Source organism: Ambystoma mexicanum, chromosome 2p (assembly GCF_040938575.1).
Source record: "Ambystoma mexicanum isolate Mex_15411 chromosome 2p, UKY_AmexF1_1, whole genome shotgun sequence".
Taxonomy (NCBI): Eukaryota; Metazoa; Chordata; class Amphibia; order Caudata; family Ambystomatidae; genus Ambystoma; species Ambystoma mexicanum.
The window spans coordinates 776,321,351-776,342,370 of NC_090923.1; the positions used below are offsets into that span (position 1 = coordinate 776,321,351).

The 21,020-nt window shown below is 45.2% G+C and overlaps 1 protein-coding gene across 1 annotated transcript in view; it reads left to right on the forward strand.

Moving 5' to 3' along the window:
* The first annotated feature begins 241 nt into the window (after positions 1–241).
* LOC138566782 (cytochrome P450 2G1-like) overlaps positions 242–21,020 on the forward strand; it is a 498,767-nt gene continuing 477,988 nt past the window's right edge. Inside the window, exon 1 of the mRNA XM_069644433.1 lies at positions 242–497. Within this exon, the coding sequence (XP_069500534.1) occupies positions 318–497 (180 nt within the window). The 5' untranslated portion in view covers positions 242–317. The remainder of the gene's footprint in view (positions 498–21,020) is intronic.

A 21,020-nucleotide genomic window follows, 5' to 3' on the forward strand; every position in this document is an offset into this window, starting at 1 on the left:
CTGTCATTTTCGAAACCCTGTATGTATTAGCGATTGAATTCACGTTAAAATATAATTCAAAAACAAGTGAAAAAAGTGCACTATCATAATGATGGAACCAGTTTCTTCTGTCAATAATGCCAAGGGTCACACTGTTTTGGCATTTACTCAACCTATCCATAATCTCGACAAGTTAATCATTTGTACTGTCACAGGGCAGTTAAAAGCTTTTGCTAAAGTGGCAATTGGTAATCTTTGCCAGAGAGCGGCAAACACACAGGTGTCAGCTGCTAGAAGATTATTTTGTTGCTATTGGAAGGGTTTATTCCGTATCAACCATGGATGCTGTTGGTGGAACATCGCTTTCCTTGGCTATCACCCTGGTCGGCCTGCTTTTCATCATGGTGTGGAAAGCCTTCCGTCATAAAGGAAACCTGCCCCCTGGTCCCACTCCTTTTCCTTTCCTTGGGAACCTGCTTCAGGTGCGAGGCAAAGACACGGTGCAAACAATAATAAAGGTATGACCGTTTTGTGTTGTATTTGTATTCATTCATATTTGGTAGACCTCTGTTTAAATGAACCATATTTCCAAAGAAATGCCATGGAACGTTGCACTCCTCTAAAGTCCTGTACTTGCTCCAGACATTCAATGCATATGGATGCATATCTTTCTTAGTAATTTTCATGAGGTTAATTAAAGTGCACGTACATCCCACCCTAGAAAATGGGCTGCCACAAGATTCCATATCATATCTGGAACACTATCCATATTTCTGTTCACTTTCACTCTGCCTCTTCCACATACCAGGCAAAAATAGGGATACAACAAAAAAAAAAGATTCCCACATTGTATTCTCTACTTTCCAGGGTCATTCAATATAGAAAACTTTGGTTTAGGTTCATGTTGCAACATACGATGTCTTAGTTTTACTAATATAAATAATTATGGAAGTGTCAATGGTGTTGTGTTCCAGGATATCTAACTGACTCTGTAGGCCAACATCCGCATAGTTTACAGTTAACCAAATCAAAGTAATCAAGCTAGATGCAAGCCGTTTGTTTTACCATATGCCTGAAACATATTGATTTGTCTGAATTTATAATATACCGTTGACAAAGACTGTTTTGGATCTCAACCTTTCATGAGAAGATATTTACCAGAGTTCCCAATACTGAACATCCGTAGGTTTCTATTAAGCATAATATAATGGATGCAGCTGCCATGCTTTTAGAACCCATCACCGTCATTTGAAGCATAACCAAACCTTATTAAAGGATGCATGTGCACCACTAAAGCACAAGGCCACAATTCACAATTGTACATACACAAGTCCGTTTCACTATGCAGGTTTGTCCATAGACCGTAACAATATTGCTTTAATGCGTGCTCCTACGTGAGTGGCAGGTGCCTCCCTGAGCATAATATTCGCAATGAAAAGATCTCTGAAATGCGATACTGCCGTTTTCCCTACCCACCAGGTCAGGCCTGTCTTAGGCTGTGTGCAGCGTAGCCCTGCAGACAACCTTTTTTTTAGACCCTTGATGCATTGCTTTGCCCAAGATAGGACATCTTATGCAAACCATATATGTTTCCACATATTGTTTTCAATGGGGGAAAACATGGAAAAAAGTCCTGGAACAATACGCCATTTGGTTGACACCAACACTAGTCCTCAAAACACAAACCCTGACTATCCACCTGCCAACCGACAACCACACATACACGAGGTACTCGCCTCATTACGAATCCGGCGGTAAGCCGTTGGTGCTACCGGCGGGTTGCCACCGGCCTCGTAGCACTTTTCCGGCACCTGATATCCCGGTGCCACCGGGACATTGCAAGTGCCGGTGGATCAGGAAGTCAAGCCCCGAAAAATGTTGTTCCCATGGGGAGACAGAAGCACCGGCACCGTTGGTAACGGTGCCGGTGCTTCTGTGACAATTCTGCCTACTGGGACCGTTGCTCCCGGCAGGTCAGACCTGCCAGGGGCAATGACTCTGAAGGCAGGCTTGTAGTGCGAGGGTCCAGAAAGGGTGCCGGTATGTTGCTACTGGCCCACTTATCTCCAGACCGCCAGACTTGTAATGAAGTGTCTGGTGGAAGTTATCTGCTCTAGTAAATTTTAGTTTTAGCCAATTCAGTGCAAAATAAAACATGTGTAAGCACTGAAAGCCAGCAATGCCATTTGACAGGATTTCAAATCCTCTTTACAAAAAGGGGGTTCCTCCTCAAGGGTAATTGTGGGTAAGGTAATGATAAATGGGGCATTTAAAGCCCCTTGAACTGGTTACAATGTTCACGATTGGTGTGCTTTACTAATTACCACATTACAGGACTCTTAGGTAGTTCTACCACATAAACATCTGGATACATGTTTGCCAGATGGTGATTTTTAATGCACATTGGCACTTTAAGATTGTCTAGAACTTGCTAGAATTAGAGAACCTTGTATTTGGCTGGTTCAGGGGTTTTTCCTGATGGAAGGAAGCCACTGTGGCATGCTGCAAGTATGTGTGCATGCTTGCATGTTCAGTTGTTTTGCCGGTGTTGCGCCTAATGGCGGTGGGTCAGCATCAGGCAAACAGAAAAGAAGAACCCATGTTAAAAATGTACGTTGGCAATGTCACATTCATGAAAAGATAGTAAATCTCAGTAAAACTGTATTTCGGCCTCAGCCATAAAAGTTTAAAACTCAGTATTAACACAATCACAATCCATATCGATACACAAACATTTGCAAGTTAAACAAATTGGCATTCATTAAAACAACGTAATATAATGAGTTAAAAAAGAATGCAATTATTCTTATATATATCCCCCTGTACACATCAGAACAAAGCTCTTCCACAGTTCCACATAAGAAATTCATCACTGAAGAGTAATGGCAACATCTAAGTATTGGGTCCTTTATAAATAAGTGTTCAAATAAATAAAGTGCAAATGCATCGTACCAAATAACGCAACCTATTAGCACATTATGCTAAACAAATCATATCTTCTGTAAATGATATAATGATAACATGTACAGATATCCCCTTAACATCAACAGGTGCCTTTATAAAGTTAATAAACCTGGCTGCACTTAAGGTGATTTAATAGTCCACGCCCTTTGCAGATATGCAGATATAGTAGCAGCCACTAAATCACATTCTGTGGATTTACTTAAAGCCACTTAAAGCCAACAGAAAAGATATTGTAGATGTTGTTAGAACGTGTCTGGGCCAAAAAAAATGCAGGAAATACCCAATAGAATGGTATATACCTGAGAAGACATGGATTAGCCATTTCTATTAATTGTATTCAGCTCCTGTGGTGGTTAGATCTAGTGAGCGTAACGACCTCCAATTGGTACCTCGAAGAGATGTTCCTGTGCTTAGCTTCTCAATGGAAGAAATTGGGAGGGCAGTAGAACAGGAAAAGCTGGGTAAAGCACCCGGTACGGACTATATACTGGTAGACTTATTTAAATGCAGGGCTGACATTTGGACCCCCGTATTCTATAAATTGTTGATTGAATTTTCCACCTCAGTGAGATACCTAGTTCCTGTCAAAAGGTCATTATTATTAACTTGTATTAAAAAGGAGGGAGGGAGGACCTAGGGAAGTATAGGCCCATTTCCCTCCTTGATGCGACTGGCAAAATATATGCGAGGGCCCTACTTTTACATCTAAGGATGTGGGTCAGTGATAACAATATAATTAGTCACCTTTAAACTGGTTTCCAGCTTAGTCTGACCACAGCAGATCAGTCTTTTAGACTGTATGGACTGATTCAGAAATACATTACTCTCAGAAATGTACGCCTCTATGTTAATTTTGTATACCTGAAGAGTGCTTTTGATGTGGCCCTCAGAGCTCTGCTGTGGAAGAAGCTGAGCGATTATAACATTCCAACAGCATTATGTAATGGAATACAGGGTTTTTATAATAATAACCCTGCCAACATACGGTGGAACCTTGCTGAAGATGTGACAGGGTTGCCTGCTAGCTCCCACATTGTTTTCTGTATTCTTGAACAAAATAATTACTACTATAACTTGTTTGCAAACTTATGCACCAAAACTAAGATGGGAAAATGCCCCACTTCTCCTGTTCACAGATGACCCAGTCTTGACATGGTGCAAACTAGTGCCATCCTTTCACGAGGATTGATCAATCACGCCAAGTCTTAATCTATGGTATTCCGCGCACAGCGCACTAAGGTCCCATGCAGGCTTAATGTCAAAATCAAAATCAGAGGTCATTTATTACAAGAGGTAGAATGCTTTGATTACTTAGGCATGCAATTTACCATTAATGCCAGTTGGGCTAACCAAGCCAACAAGGCAATGCCAACTCCATATTAAAGTTTCCAATGAAACACGGCAATTTGGCCCTTTCACCTATTTTACAGCTATATAACATGCAGGCACAAACCTCTGCCTTGTTTGGGTCTGAAATATGGGGCTTTACGCACACTGGTGAGTTAGGAGTGATCAAGAATACATTTTTTTTAAAAGGCATTGTCTTTGCAATCCTAACACCACATTAGGGCTAGAGCTCAATCAACAGTCAAATATGGACATAATAGCAATCCATCCAGCCCACTATAGGCTTTGGCTGTGGTCTTCCCCACATTTGGGTAATTACAGGGAGGCAATGATTGACCCCATTTCGCAAAGTGGGTGAAAGGAACTAAAATTGTGTAAGCATGTTTGTTTTTCAAATTAAAAAAAAGAAAAGTTTCATCTGCGCTCGTAGCGCGTTGTTGTGCCTGCTCTCCCCCTCCCCTCCCACTTCCTGGTTCTCCTCTCCCTCCCGCCTACCCCCCCTCTGATTGGCTTCTGCCTGCCTCCCTGCTGGGCTACTCGGCGCCCGCTCCCCCTGCTCGCTTCTTTGCGTAGCTGAGCATGGGAGAGCGGTCGCCGGTGGCCCCGAGGGAACTGCAGGCCTGGAAGCCCTGCCTCGGCATCCGTGAGTAGATTGTGTTTGTTTTTCAAATAAAAAAAAAAAAAAAAAAAGAAAAGTTTCATCTGCGCTCGTAGCGCGTTGTTGTGCCTGCTCTCCCCCTCCCCTCCCACTTCCCGGTTCTCCTCTCCCTCCCGCCTCCCTGCCCGTCCACACCCCCCCTCCCCTTCCTCTCCTCCCTCTTCCTATAACTACACCCTTTGGGGCAGCCCTCTGCCCGGCAGCCCCCTGCGGCTAAGGGCCCCAATGCCAAGGGCGACTCCTTCAGTTGCGGCTCCCTGTGTGTCTGCAGGTGTCCGCAGGGGACGCAAGGCGCCTGTACTTTGCCATTTCCACCTTCGCGCGGCCCACCCCACCTACACCTGGTCTCTTCCTTCGCATGGTGTCTTCACCTCACTGTGTTCCACAGTTGAGGTATACTTGGGTTTTTTCTCCCCTCGCAGGATTCTCTAACTTAGGTGGCCTCTGTACCTAATACTCATTTTCTGTTCTGAAATGTGGTAAACTTGGGCTTGCTGCTCACGTCCTGCCTGCGTGCTTCTCGTATCGTCTGTCTTCCCGCCCCCACACTCCCTCCTACTCCATGGTGCTCTCTATCTCGCCTATCTTCTCTAACTGCTTCTCTATTGACTATCCTGCTCTCCTCACTAAATCTGGTAGGAAAAAGTTTTAAAAGGACATCCTGGTATCCAACCCAAGCCTCCCTATCGCTGACACCTACACTAGTGCCTGCTCTAAGGAAACTCTCACTGACATCCTCTTTTTTCGTGCCTTCACCTGACCTATGGACCCTTCATATGGTCTCTGTGCTCTCTCCTTTTTCCTCTTCTCCCATTAATGGTGGCACCCGTTGGGATGTCCTCTTGACCCCCTTCCCTCCTTCCGCTCCTCTAAGGCCATCATTAATGTCTACGCTAATGGGACCGTCTTGGTCCAAGGCCCTCAGGCCAACCTTCACCTCTTTGATAGATGCTTCCCTCGCCTCATCAACTTCCTTTCCTCTCCTGCTGTCCCCCCCCTGTCTTCGGCTACCTTGCCTCTACCCTCCCTCCCTGCCCCCTCTTGCACTCCCACTTCACCTCCTTCTTCTACACCTCCGCAGGGCGTACCTCTGATCTGTACCCCTCCCCGGAAGTCCTTCAATGATGGCAACCTTCTCCACTTTGCCACTCTTAACTCTCGCTCTGCCATCAAGCATTCCTCCGATATCTGTCGCCTTCTTGAGGAACTGGACCTTGACGTCCTCGGTCTCACTGAGACATGGTTCACAGCCAGCTCTGTCACGAGCTTTGACACACTCCTACCTGAAGGTTACAAGATCCTCTCTGTGCCCAGGCCCAACCGTGCAGGGGGGGTGTTGCCCTTATCTTCCCCGAGTGGATTCCTGCCACTGTCACTCCTACGCAGACCTACTCCTCTTTTGAATGTCTTGTCTGGCGACTCTCTCTCTCTCCTAGCCATTCCCTTACCGTGGCTACTATCTATCGGCCACCTGGTCAAATTTCCTCCTTCCTCTCTGAGTGGGCTGACCTCTCCTCCTCAATCCTGTCCTCTAACACTCAACCCCTCTTTCTTGGTGACTTCAACATCCACCTAGATGCCTCCTGTCCCCCCACTGGACTCTTTCGTGACCTCTGCGACTCTCTCTCACTCTCTATTCTCCCGTCTGGGCCTACTCATTCTGCAGGGCACACTCTTGATGCTCTGATCTCTTCTGACCTTCGCCTCTCTGTCCCTCTCTCCACTCCTCTCTCCTGGAGTGATCACTTTCTCCTATCCTCCCACCTCACCCTCCCTACCCCACAGGCAAAGCCACCCTCATCATTGCCACCCACCTTCTCGGTCATCCGACCCATGAAGCGTGTGTCAGTTGCGGCTTTCACTGCCACCTTCTCGCCCCCCCCTCCCCCTTCGGCTGACTCCCACCCTGACACAGCCCTCTCCTTGCTCCACTCTGCTATATCTGATACTCTTGATATCCTTGCCCCTGTCATGAAAATCCGCCTGAAGCCCAAAGCCAAATGTAACTCCTGGTATGATTCGGATCTCGTCACCCTAAAACGCAAGTGCAGGGTGGCAGAGAGGAAATGGCGAGCTTCATGTTCATCCTCTGACAAACTGGCCTGCCGCCTGCTCCAAAGGCAATACCGTCTCTCTGTTCTCACCAAGAAGAGAGCCCTTATCCAAGCCCGCATCTCTGCGGCATCTAACAACTCGGCTGAACTCTTTAAAATCTGCAAGGAGCTTGCCAACCCTGCTGCAGTCTCTACCTCTCCTGTCCCCTCCCAGGCCCTCTGCACTGCACTGGCCTCCCACTTCATCTCTAAAACTCAGGACATCCTGTCCTCACTCTCCTCCTATCACCTCTCCCCCTCTCTTCCCTGCTCTTCCTCTGGCCCTTCTGCAGCCACCCCTCCTCCCTCCTTCTCTGCCTTTCCCCTTTTTTCTGCTGACGAGGTTTCCAGACAAGTCCGATCTATGAAAGTCTCGTCTAAACAGATTCACCCCTGTTCCTCCAAAACTATCAAGGACCACATTGACTCCCTGGCTCCTGCCCTGGCTGACTTTTGCAACCACTCCTTCGCCTCTGGAGTCTTCCCATCCCCCCTCAAGCACTCCCTTGTGCACCCTCTCCTTAAGAAACCCTCTGCCGACCCCTCCTGTCGGGCTAACTATCGCCCATTCTCCATCACTCCCTTCCTGGGCAAGCTCCTGGAGAAACTGGCCATCTCCCAGCTTAACCTCCATGCTGAAGCTGTTGATAGTTCCATGACCATCGATCTGGCTTCAGAGCGGCCAGAAGCACGGAAACTGCTCTCCTGAACATCCGTGAGGACCTGCTCTTGAACCTCGACTCCAACACTCTGTGTGTTCTCATTCTGCTCGATCTCTGTTCTGCCTTTGACACTGTCAACCATGCCATCCTGCTCAACCATCTCCGTGATAACCTGGGTATCACTGGTCAGGGTCTGGCGTGGCTGACCTCTTTCCTTTCCAATCGACCCTCCCAGGTCCAACTTGGGTCCTTCCTCTCTGACATCTTTTTCTCCACCTGTGGCGTTCCCCAGGGATCTAATCTCTCTCCCTGGCTGTTCAACCAGTATCTGGCACTCCTTGCCCACCGCATCGCCGCCCTCTGCCTGAACTTTCAGTGCTATGCGGACGATACCCAGCTCATTTTCAGGCTACCCTCTGACTCATCCTCTCCCGCCCTCATCTCTCACTGTCTGCCAATGACCTCTGCCTTAATGCTAGTAAGAATGAGATCCTACTCATCGGCACACCCACTCCCTCCTTCCCTGCAGCTCTCTGGCCGGCCTCTCTTGGCCCTCTTCCTGCTCCTACCTGCAAGGCAAAAAACCTCGGGGTCATCTTCGACTCCACACTCTCCTTCTCTCCTCATATATCTGACGTCTCTAAGAAGTCACATTACCAGCTGCACCTCCTCAGAGGTATTCTTCCCTTCCTCTCCTTCCCCCAGAAGCTCACTGTCTCCCGAGCCCTGGTTCTCTCGAAGCTGGACTACTGTAACAGCCTCTATCTTAATCTGCCTGCCTCCACTCTCCGCCCTCTGCAACTCATCCAGAACAGAACTGCGAGACTTGTCCTTGGCCTCAAGCCCAGGGACCGTATCTCTCCAGGACTGAAATCTCGACACTGGCTCCCAGTGGCTGCGAGGATTAAGTTCAAAACCCTCTGCATTGTCCACAAGGCCTTCTGGGGCCTGGGGCCTAAATACCTTCAACTCTCTCTTCCTAAATATCTTCCTTCCCGAGCCCTACGCTCATCCGTCTCCAACTCCCTCAGGGTCAGCCGCTTCTCGAAGCGACGAGCTGGGGGTAGATCTCTCTCCGCGACAGGGGCCTCCCTCTGGAACAGCCTTCCTGCCTCCCTGAAACTTGAGGAGAACCATCTTCGGTTCCGGAAGCACCTCAAAACCTTCCTCTTCACTTCTGCTTTCTCTCTCCCTCTCCCCTGCTAAATTCTTTACCAATACTGCACTGATTCTGCAATCTGGGCCACTCTCACCGACCTCGGTCCTGGGCCCAGCCACTCTTCACTTGCACTGCCTCCCTGGCAACCCCTGCACTGCGGGACTGTCTCTGTATCACTACAGCCCCCCACCCCCCAGCACTTGTCTGCCCTTACCTTGCACTTGCCACCAGCTGGCCCTATTTATTTATTATTTTATTTCTATTCTACTTATTTGTACTGCACTCCCCTCCCCTCCCCCTTCCCCTTGCACTTTTTCCCTTCCCCCTACCCCTGCACTTGCGCGGTCTGAATGACACCTGGCCTAGTAGGATCGTTGTCTGTCTTCCCCTTGTTCCCCCCTCCCTGCCTCGTCGCGCCTTGAAACACTTGTGTATAGGCGAGTTACAAATGCCATATCATATCATATCATATCACGTTAAATAGATGTTGTACCAGCTGGAATTTAATGATTTTTGGGAGACCCCCCTGCTCTCTTCGAAGCTAATGTTAGCTGATAAGCATGAGTTAATGCTTTGGAATAGGGTGATTGTGGAATGCTATAACTCCACACTTGGTACTCGATATTGGATCAATAAGAAGGAATTTGGATATGAAATTTACTTCGATAAAATGTCTCCGAGTTTTGCACGCTCCCTTTTTGTTAAATCCCACTGGGAATTGAACAATTGTCGGACTGTCAACTAGCTTAGGGACTGAGTAGCACTGAAGTCCGTCCCATCTGTTTGACCTCTAGGGAAGACATCAAACACTTCCTTTTTTATTTGTCCAATGCACGTCATCTTAAACCATTACTGTATGTGTGCTCCATCCGCCAGCACAGTGGTCATGCTCTGGCATTAATTAAATACAGCAAAAAGATCGTGTCTTTGTACACTTCAAGTGGTCAAGTGGCATTGGCCCATTTTTGGGTCTGGATGCCCCAACACCTGTGCCCTCCTGACTGCATTAAGTCAATGTCTATTATGAAGTTAATGTGGGCGTTTTAAGGGCTTTTGGAATCGTGTGTATTGCCTCCCCTTCATCGACCAACCATCAACGAGCCAATGCTACATCTCCATCTTAGCATAAGACAGCAGGCCAGCAAGCCATGAGGAACAGTGAGATAATGTGGTAAGTAGTGGTGGGACGGTGTTAAGAGAGCTGTTCACAGTAACACTCGAGAAGAATGGAGGACCGCATCCATCAGTTTTGCCATATGCCAGAAACCAAATGTGTCCATTAGAACATCGGATCCACTCGTCTACAAATCGGAATACTTTGGGGAAGTGGGTTGCAGTGCTGCCAATGGCTTTGACAGACAATGCAACCATGCACTAAAGAATCCGTTTAAGGAGTAGGACCAGGAAGTTGCTGTGAGTGAGGCAAATCCTTCATTTTACGTGTGGTGTTGCCTGGCTCACAACTGCCATGCAAGAGAAAATGGGATAATGGGTACCCTGTGAGAATGTAGGACTTATGAGTCCAAGGATCCAACATCTGTTTGAATTTAAACCCCTGCGCACAGCCTTTTTTATATAGAACAACCAAGTTCCACCCTTCCGTGTCTAGGCCCTATAACCTTGACAGTATCCGGTTATATTTTTGAAAACATATTTTCGAAATGCCATTTTGTCAAAAACAATTTGTCAAAAAAAACCAATTTGAATGTTTTTTTTTTATTTTATATGTTTTATTTTTGTTTTATAAAAAAAGTGGCAATAACAAAAAAAACAGGGGGTTGGGGAGAACCCCCCATTTAAAAAATAAAATAAAAAAAACATTTTAATGTTTTTTTTGGCAATTTTGTGCCGACAAAATGGCAGTTTGAGAATATGGCGTTCGAAAATATCACTATAAACCATCCTTGACATTGTCCAAGCTATCTAGTCACATACTCTTCCCCTTTCCTAAGCCTTTTTGCCCTCTCATTCGGTCTCCTACCTTTTAACTGCTACCCCAATCTACCTATTTATACACACAACCACCATGCACCTACACCGATTTCCTTACCATTCCACACAGACTCTTCCTTTTCACCTCAATTCTCTTATTCTGTCCCAAGCATTTCTGCTCTTAGTGTCATTAGTGTTGGGGAGCAGGGGCAGAAGTCCTAGTCTCCTCTGCGATTTAGGATGAGGGGATTGTAGAAGAAAATGTTGTAGGCGAGCTGGGAGAATGGAGGAGGAAGGGGGCGACCTTAGCAGCTGGAGTATAGTGGAATTGTAGTGAATTCTGGTATCAGTATCACATGAATGAATAAACTCCATTTTAGAAGTTTGACACCATCTTGAAATTGAGCCTAGCGTCATAGTTATGCCAGTACTCTTATCTCCCAGCCTGAGGTTTAGAAAGGTGTGCGTGCATTTTCTGCTCACAGCCCTGACAGCAGGCAGAAGGATAATTTTGTTAACACACACAGTCCTTCATTGTGTCTGATCATTAGTGCATGTAGCCCAGAAGGATTGTTCCCTGCAAGGCCAACAGGGGGCCGGTAGAGGTATTTTGAGGAAATATCCAAAAAGCAGGCAACCAGGACTCTAGGTCTCCACCAAGTCCAGATCTCTAAGTTATAGTGGCCCAGGACCCCAAAGCCCCAGACACCCACATGTGAGAACACTGACAAGCCCAAGACCCCTGGCCATAAACCTGTAAAGTGGCCAATCAATCAGGATGATCAGTGAGCGGTGACACGCTGCCCCCACCATCGGTTCATGTGATTTGTGCTGTGAGGTGCCAGGGAAGAAAGTAACAAATTGAAGCGTGCATTTTGGAAGTGCCATTTCCGAAGTGCTGTCGGCTGTGTCGGCGTGTTTCTCTGCATTTACTGTTTTCCTACTTGGATAACATTTGGAGAACATTTACTTGTTTAATTACCTGAGGCCCACCCAATTTACCAGAATCCTATTTCATCAGGAGGCTGCGCACATTTTGCGCACGCGACTTTTGGAAGTTCCATTTCCATTGTGGTGTCGGCGTGGATCTCTGCATTTTCTGCTTTCCTGCTTGTATAACATTTGGAGAACATTTACTTGGTACGGACTGCAAACTAAGGACTGTAACATCTTTGTCATTGACATTTACCAACGTAGTACTTTGCTAATTACGTTTTAGCTGTTTGTTTTCCTATTTTACTACCTGGGGAGCCCCGCCCACTTTCCCAGAATCCTATTTCATCTGGAGCCCGCACGCATTTTGGAAGTGCCATTTCCGAAGTGCTGTCAGCTGGCAGTGGGTGGGTGAGCTACTTGATTTATATTTTTTCTTGTTTTTACGTTTTGCCTTTGCTGTTATATACTGTAAAATAATTGTTTCCTTTGGCTCCACCGACTTTTTTGGGTCCTTTGTGGTCGTAGTGGACGACGAGTATGCCTGATCAAAATGAAATTACAGCACATGCGGCAGCAGCGTTGATTACTCCCAAATCCTCAACCCGCAGTATACATCTGTCCCGTACCAAAAACATCAATGAATGCACGTTCTGACTTCTCTATGGCTGACATTTGGACCTTCTGTGCACCTGGTGTATGCGCTTTCACTCCCATTTATCTGTTAACCACTGGTCCAATCCCTCGGACAACCAAGGCTTCTGTTTACATTCCCACGAGCCGTGAGCTTTGTACTCTTCCTGATTCGCTAGTTGATGCTGGGGTTTTAGCATTACCCCCATTCTTGCGATTCTCGGGGGTACTTCAGCCACTTCTAATTCAACCTCTGAACAGGTGGCGGTTCTTGAGCCCTGCCCCGGAATGCCTTTTTTGGATGTTCCGGTGAGCACTGATGTTCTGATTATGGCTAACTCTGCTTTTGCAGTTGCGTCTATCCCACATCTTAATAAGGAGTCGGCACCTCAGCTGGCTGAACTGGATGAAGTCTTGCCTGTTAAAAATCCACAGGAGGGTGATCTTTCGCAATCACCCATAATGTTTTCGCCAACAGCGGAACATTTCTCAGCCTTGTCTGTATCATATTTGCAGCCATCTGTTAGGCCGAATTACATGCAGTACCCTTTGGGAACACTACACACAATTAAGACTACAGGTGTAAGCACAATATCACCTTTGGTACAAACCTGTTCTACACAGTTGTGTGGTAGCAGTGGCTGAGCATCCAAACGTATCTCAAGAGGGATGTGAGCACTACAAGATGTTACACACAGGACTTGCAATCACAGTTGTTCAAACAAACACTCAAGGATTCTTGGTAAAAGAATATACATTTATTTACACATTTAGTTAGCAAGAAGCAGCTCAATATCATACTATAATTCACTACAGTACACAACCAATATGTTTCTGAACAAGTTAGGCTCCCCTGAAGTGAAGCAAAATGGCACTTCAGTAACTTTCAAAAGGGGTAGAAAGACAAAGGTTATAGGAATCAAAACACAATTACTTTCAGAGGCAAGGCAAATAGTTTCAGTTCACTACAAGAGCCAATTCAATTCAATAGGAAGATAGCGTGTGCTGGGTCTATGAATTTAAAAAGACTAGTAATGTCAATTTAACTTTGCATGCTGTGGGAGACGTAGTCAGTCCCAGAGAAGGTATTTAGACCTTGGGAAATCTGAAAGACATCTATATGCCACTGCACTGAAGGTGTTGTGTGACACACAAGAAAAAGATGATACCTATGGAGTTCGTCTAAAACTCCATATCCATAGAACACAAGCACAGAAAACACAATGAAAATGAAAAGTTCAAAGTCCCAACATATAGCAAAAGAGCCGGAGAACTTTGAGCTAGAGGGAATTTAGCACTTGGATGCAATTTCTCCCTAACACCAACACCTCGACAAATATCGCCCTCCCCTTTGGGTCTCTTTGGTGCTACTAATGGGAACTTCCCAGTAGGGTTAGAATTTTCTTTGCAGTCTATGAAAACTGCCCTTTTTTCCATGACCAAGTTATATGAGACCTTGAATAACAAACTGATTGTGCAATACACCCTATTAACTAAACTTGACCGTTTGCAAGATAAGGCCCAATTGCAGTGCTTATGTTGCAAGGACCGAACTGATTTGAATAGTGCTACTGCAATTGCAGCCTTGCGGCTATTGGCTGCGAATCTTGTTGACGATGATATTTTGCTTATTGATTGTACATCCAGTCAGCAAGTAAACCTTATGAAAGAAGATGCTTTGAAGGAAGTGCCTATAAATAAAACACAATTGTTACCCTCAATCCACTCTTCTAAAGGAGAACTTAACAGCAGAACCTCTCCCATCAAGTTCTAGTGTTTAGGGGGCCGTGCTTTGTTAACTGGTCCAACCGTGCATAAAAAAGAAAAAAATAATTGTTAAGAATATTGAATGCCCGGACATTAGTAAGATCGATGTAATCCTGACGCAGGCTGTGGATGGGTCCTTTAAGGAGAAGGCTGCAGTGGATAGCCCCATATTGTACAATTATAATATATTTGATAATAAATCTAAAGCTGCTATAGTTACCCAGCCTAAAAAGAAATCCAAAAATATCAACTCTTCGGTTGTGAATAAGTGTACTGGTGCCCAACGATTTATTGGGAAATTAACTTTACCTAAAACAGCGGCCTCGCTTGCTCGTATTGCTATTGTAAATAATTACCGGAACACATCCTCACAAGCGAAACCTCTGTTGGTGACTCAGTCTCGTGCTCTGCCTTTGCCGTACGAGCCTTTGGACACTTTAGCCCTGCTGTCCAAACAAAAGGAGGACCTTGCTGTTGTTTCTTTCTGTAATAAAGCAAGTTCTAATCAGGCCCTTGCCCTGGTTACTCGTTCTTCAGATCCTCAGCTGGTTCAGCAGACTGTTGGCTTATTAAGGCCTGCAGTGAACAACTCAGCTGTTCTTCGTTGTGTGGATAAGCAGATAACTCTGAAAGGTTGGAGAGATGAGATTGAGAATCTTTATACTGTTTCTTCTCTCAATCTACAAAAATAGGATGAAATTGTAAATGTGATGGACACTGCAATAATGGGCCTCTGTCAATTTTAAATAGTGGTAAAGGTCAAGTGTCACCTCATATTGATGATGCTAATGTTCAACCATGAGCTGTACAACAATCCTTTCAGGATCGAAAACATTCAGGCTTATTTAATCATAAACTGACAAATCTAAGTTTGCAGTGCCACACTCACTCCTATCCTAAGTATGATCTAATTCTGCAATCTGTAATGAACATTTTCACTGAAATAATGCTTTGGAAGATGTTACTTCAGTTGATATCGACCAGATCGAATTCGTCCATGATTATAACTTATCCGTACTCAAACTGTGGATGAAGTGTGCACTTGTGAGGAATGTCATATGGTAGGCTCGATATGTTCTCTATAATTTGGGTTTCCTTCAAATGAATAATTCCTCCTTTGACCACCAGCACCTTACCACACTGGGAAAACAGCTGCTCCCAGTTGGCCCTAATGACCGCAATACTTGCCCGGTAATGCAGTTGGATAGTTGGGAAAATTCCAGCTCTAGCTACAATAAAAATCTGAATCAATGTTAGCTGCTGGATCCCCGACCTTATGTACCTTGGCCTCATGGAATACTAGGGGATTTAAACACCCAACCAGCTCTGATAATAACCTCCTAAGGGACTATAATATTGTAGCCCTGCAGGAGGTATGGCTCTATGCCCCCCTGGCTGGGATAACCCTGTGGTCACGTTGATTCCAGCTATACCCCCCGGTTAGGGACTGACCCATGGCTGGATTCTTGGTTGCGGTTAAGTCTTCATCTAATTTGACTGTAGAGCCGTAGTCTTCGCCAAATAGCTTTTTGCAATTGGTTAAGATAAAATCCCCCAATTTTGTGATTGCTGTGATGAATGCCTACTGGAATCATGGGGCTATAGCAGATGAGACCTTTATTGGTGCCCTGGAAGATCTATTGAATTTGATTGTTTTATATTGCTCTTGTGACCATGTAATTCTGGAAGGTGACTTTAATATTTCTTTCATAGTGCAACCCCCAAAGGTTCTCTCTCCTATTGCTTTAAGATGGAACTATTTATTGAAAGAGTGACATCTTCACATGTTAAACGGATGCGTGCCCGGCGATTCGCCTCCGGTTCCAACTTGGCATAGAGGTACTCAGGTTGCCCTTATCGATTATGTATACATGGATAGTGGTTTATTCAATTTAGTTTCCAAATTCTATGTAATTGCTCAAACATATAACGACCATGATATTTTGGAGGCAACATGGTCATGGCTTAACCCCAGGAAAACTTTGAATCCATCTTTAGCTGCAGGTATGTTTTTAAGCAATGCTAAGAATCAACTGCATTGGACCCCTTTCTCCTTGGCGGTTTTTAGTAAAAAACTCTGTCAGTTATATAACAACGGGACTTCTAAATCATACACTGTTGTTATGCACCTCTTCAAAGATGTGCACAAAGGTGGTGCCAAATCTCAGAAAACTAATCTACACCTATATGGCTCTGAATTGGTAGTGAGGAGAGCCTCTTATAGGTCAGAAAAAAGAGCTGCCCGTTTTCTTCCTAAGCTAGACTTGGCCCTTTGCCTAAGATCTCTAATGTGCCAATATAAGAACTGGATAAAGGCTAGGAGAGCTTTGTTCTACCAGCATGAGGCAGAAACTATGCTAGGAGCCCTTACCTCCAAGAGTTCTGCTAGGATTTGGTGCCTTCTGAATACGGCTTCGGGGGGATCGCAGTTGTCGGCTCAGATAAATTCTGTGCCCGAGGAAATTTGGGTTCATTTTTATAGGACCCTTTATGCTCTTACACCTTTAAGGAGCATTGACAATTTAGATCCTGGACCAAATTATGACGGTCTTCATTTTACTTTGGAAGACATTTTGTAGACATTTTATATTGTATCTCATGGCTTTCGACTTCTAGGGCCCCAGGCCCCTCGATGGGTTACCGAACTATATGCTTAAACAACATCAATGGCCTGGGCTGCAATCCTGTTGATCATCTTTGAGCAGACCGTCAGTACTGGTTTGTTACCCCCATCCTGGCGGAAATCGATTGTTGTACCCATCTATAAGAAGGGTGATAGATTGTGTCCGACCAATGATAGGCCGATATCGCTTTTAGATATTGTGGGAAAACGTTTTGCTAGGTTCTTGCTAAGAGATTTAAATCTCTGGCTGGACCACTCCGGTACACGAGATCCAAAAAAGACTGGTTTTATGCCTGGCCTGGGCTACGCAATAAATGTGCATGTCTTACAGGCAATTACATTTCATGAATTGTCCAAAAAGTAGCCCGTATATTTGGCATTCATTGACTTCCAGGCTGCTTTTGATTCAGTCTGCAGAGGGCATCTAATAAACAAATTGCGGAAGGCCGTTTCCCCGGATTATATTGGATAAATTAGTTGCACTTGAAGACCACAATCAAAATTAGACTGTCATTGGATGGCACACTGTCGGAGCCTATTGAAAACTTTAGAGGCCTTAAGCAGGGTTGTCTCCCATTTTGTCTCTGATATGCCTTTGGTTTTCCTCAAAATCATCTCAGACTCGCCAACGACCTTGTGCTGTTAACCAAGACACCCAGGGGGCTGCGTTCCCTCCTTTCCCAGCTTGGTAAATATGTAGAGGCTAACTTGTTGACGATTAACCAATCCAAGTGTAGAATTATGGCAGGGGATGTTAACCAGAGAGGGTTTTGCAAGTCGGTGTCTTGGCTCCTACAGGATAAAAAGTTGGAGGTGGTTGCAGATTATAGGTATTTGGGCCTCTTTATCAGCAGTCACCTAAATGATTTCCCATATTGTCAAGATCTTGAGCTTAAATTAAAGATAGGAATTGCCCAGGCCTGTATTATACAGGGCAAGTATGGTCAATTTTTATTCTTACATGCGATTACCTTTAAGCAAAAGTTAACTCCTGTTCTTACTTACTGTGCCAGGACAAGGCATTGGCTTGTAGAACATTTCTGGCAAAAGCTCGAAGCGAGATTTTGGAGATCTATTCTTGGTTTGCCGCAAACTGAATCTATGTGCCTCATTCACCATGAATTGGGAATGCTCTCACTCTATGCTGTGTACTGTTGGAAGATTCTTACCTTCTAAAGGAAGTATTTACTGATGATTAAACCAAACACTATTATGGCTGTAATAGCCAAATATGTGTTAACCACCAAGCATGTTAAAATTGCGACCTAGAGAGTGAGCGCTCAGAATATCTTGGAGTGCATAGGAGTATCAGCGAATATTCGGATTAATAATCCTACCAGAGCCAAAGCAAAGCTGGGGTGGTCTGATTGGACTGCGACCCGTGAAAGATGTTTGCAACTACGATTGTTCAGGGTTCAACCTTATCTATTTATTTATTTATTTATTGCATTTTTAAAGTGTTCACACAGCCTGCAGGCATCAAGGCGCTTTTACAGGAATTGTTTGTTTTAGTTGCATAGTTGTTTGTCTTAGTTGCGTATTTATAACACGCTTAAATACTTAGAAAGTTACTTGTACCAGTGGGATCTTTTAATGTGGTTATTGTATATGTATTTGTACATATTATGCAATAATTGTATATTGTTTACCCCACCTTTTTGTGGATGATTTCTATGTTAAGCGTCCCTAATTTCTAAATTGTTTTTCATTGTCTAAAACTGATGGTTGAAATTAATTGAATTGTGGAATTTAAGTTTTATTTTTATTTTTATTATTAATGTTTATAATAGAGAAGGTATATATGTATGTGTATCAACTGAAATTTGTGTTAGTATATATGTTCTATGAAATTATAAGATGATATGTTTGAAAGGCTGTTTTCATCTAAATCAAATGCAAAAATCAATAATAATAATAATAATTGAAGCACAGTCTGGCAAAGAGACTGTCCAAAACTACAGGAAACCACTATAATTACCATTCATGTTATGGTAAGGATTCAAAAAAAGTTCTGTGAAAGAGGGTTCTAAGCTAAAGTCCTAGGCCCTCATTACGACCCTGGCGGAAATCGAAAAACGATGGCGGAAATGCAATACCGCCATCGAATAGCGCTCGGTGCGATTATGACCCGTCACCGTAAAGTACGATTCCATTAGCGACACCGTAGTGAACGCCAACGCTAACTGCACCAAGTACGCGCACGCGCGCCATGCCAAACCGTAATTACCACCATGGCGCAACGGCACGCGAATTCTGACCCTAGCGGACATGTACCTAACGCCATCAAGCATGGCGGAAAGTACCATTCCGCCATGGTGAGAAGTACGGCATCGCGAATCAACCGTAAACGGCCCTACTGAGTGCCTGTACACCACTCCCTGGCCACATTGCACAACTCCTCATAGGTGCAATGAAGTCACACAATGCAACCAGTGAAATTTACAAGTCACCCATGCATGCCAACGAACAAATGAATCTAGGGGCTCCAAGTGCCTTGTGAGTGGCCATCCATATTTGCCATGGCACCATTGCCGCACTGATGCAGCACAGGCATGTGAAGGTTCAAGTACAGCAACATGAGCAGAAAAATGAGACAAACAAAAACAGGCCCCCCCCATCGACTGACACCAGTGTAAGGCAACATTCAAAGCAGTATCCTGAGGGAGACTGCACCAGCCCTGTACTCCTGCCAGTAAACAAACCAACCATCAGCATAAGCATGTACCACACAAGTTGGCAGAGTGACTGAGCAGCCAGGCTCATCTCAAGAGGGGCCAATGGGAGCTGCAGGGCACAGATGGCACGAATACAGAAGCTATTCCAATGGACATGACCTCAGTCTCCCTCCAAGAAACGCACGCAAACACAGGCACCTGTGACCAGCCATATTCTGATAATCACATCATTCCACCAATCCACCTGGCTGACCGGCATCTGTTACACAAAAGCTAATCCCCCGCCCCTGAGCATGACATCATTAAAACAGTCATAATGGTAGCCCCTATCCCTGACCACACTGGGCTTCGTAGGCAAACGCGGCCAGTACAGTACCACGCAACTATACTCAGAAGCCGGAACCCAATGCAGATCTTCTCACAATACATCGCACCACAAATAGGAATATGCTACATTACTTGCAAAGAAGAACGCTACACGGTTAATATCAGAATAGAAATTTAATGCACCACAAAATCACCAAGCCCATACAGCCATTAGGTCATGAACTCCAAAATATATTTCATTATTGTGGGCTGCATCCGCAATAAATGACCAGCTTCTTCTTGTGTGACGCCCTGTTCCTTCATGGTACACAGGGGCTACATTCACGTTCAAAAAGGCAACATGGAAGCGCCTAGAACCGCAGGGCCGTCCCATTAGGTAGGCACTAGTCCAGCTGAAAGGTCGAAATGTTGCTCCTAGCCACTAGTACTGCGTAAGGGCATGTGGCCCATTGGCGATCGTCCCATAAGATCGTAATGGTGCTCCACTGATTAACTCGAAGCAGCAGGTGTCGGGAGTAAAAGCCATCTGCAGGAGTGGCATACAGATGGCAGCGGCAAAAGGGGAGGAGATACCTGTCACCCAAATGAAATGAAAAAGAATAGTATGGCCATCAGAACTTGATTTGTATTACTCACTTCAATGATCACACTAAATCTACAGCCATATGCATGCTAGCCCACTCCAAAGGATTATTCCCACCCAAAAATCACTTGCGAATCATAACTATAAAAATCGAGGTGAAAACACTATTACAAACGAGTGTTTGTGTGCATGCGTCTGTCAAAACAGAATCCATTCGATGGGATTAGTAATGTGCATAGACACAAGTGTTTGAAGGCGCGTCGAGACAGGGAGGGTTCAACAAGGGCAGATAGACAATGGTCCCACTATGGCAGCTCTGCATCAAGAACGTCCTGCCTTATCGTCCACTACGCTATTGCGCATCCCATACTATTCATATCAATCATTGCATTCTCGCCATGGCCCCTGTCCGAAGGACATTAAACAATAGAACGTTATATTTGCAGTCAGACCTGTGGGCGTCTCCTCGCCGCTAGCTGCAGACCGAAAGCGCCGTCCTTCGAATTCCTCATTTGCAACATCACGTCGAAAAGGCATCTGTGACCGCTTGAAATCACAAATCCATCCATGTAGTGCGGCAGTGTGTGAAAATGCAAACTGGCTTCACTCACAAATGGGACGCCCCGCCCGTCGGTGAACCGCGGTACAGTGCTGCATGAGGGTCCACCGTTAATCGAGTACTACA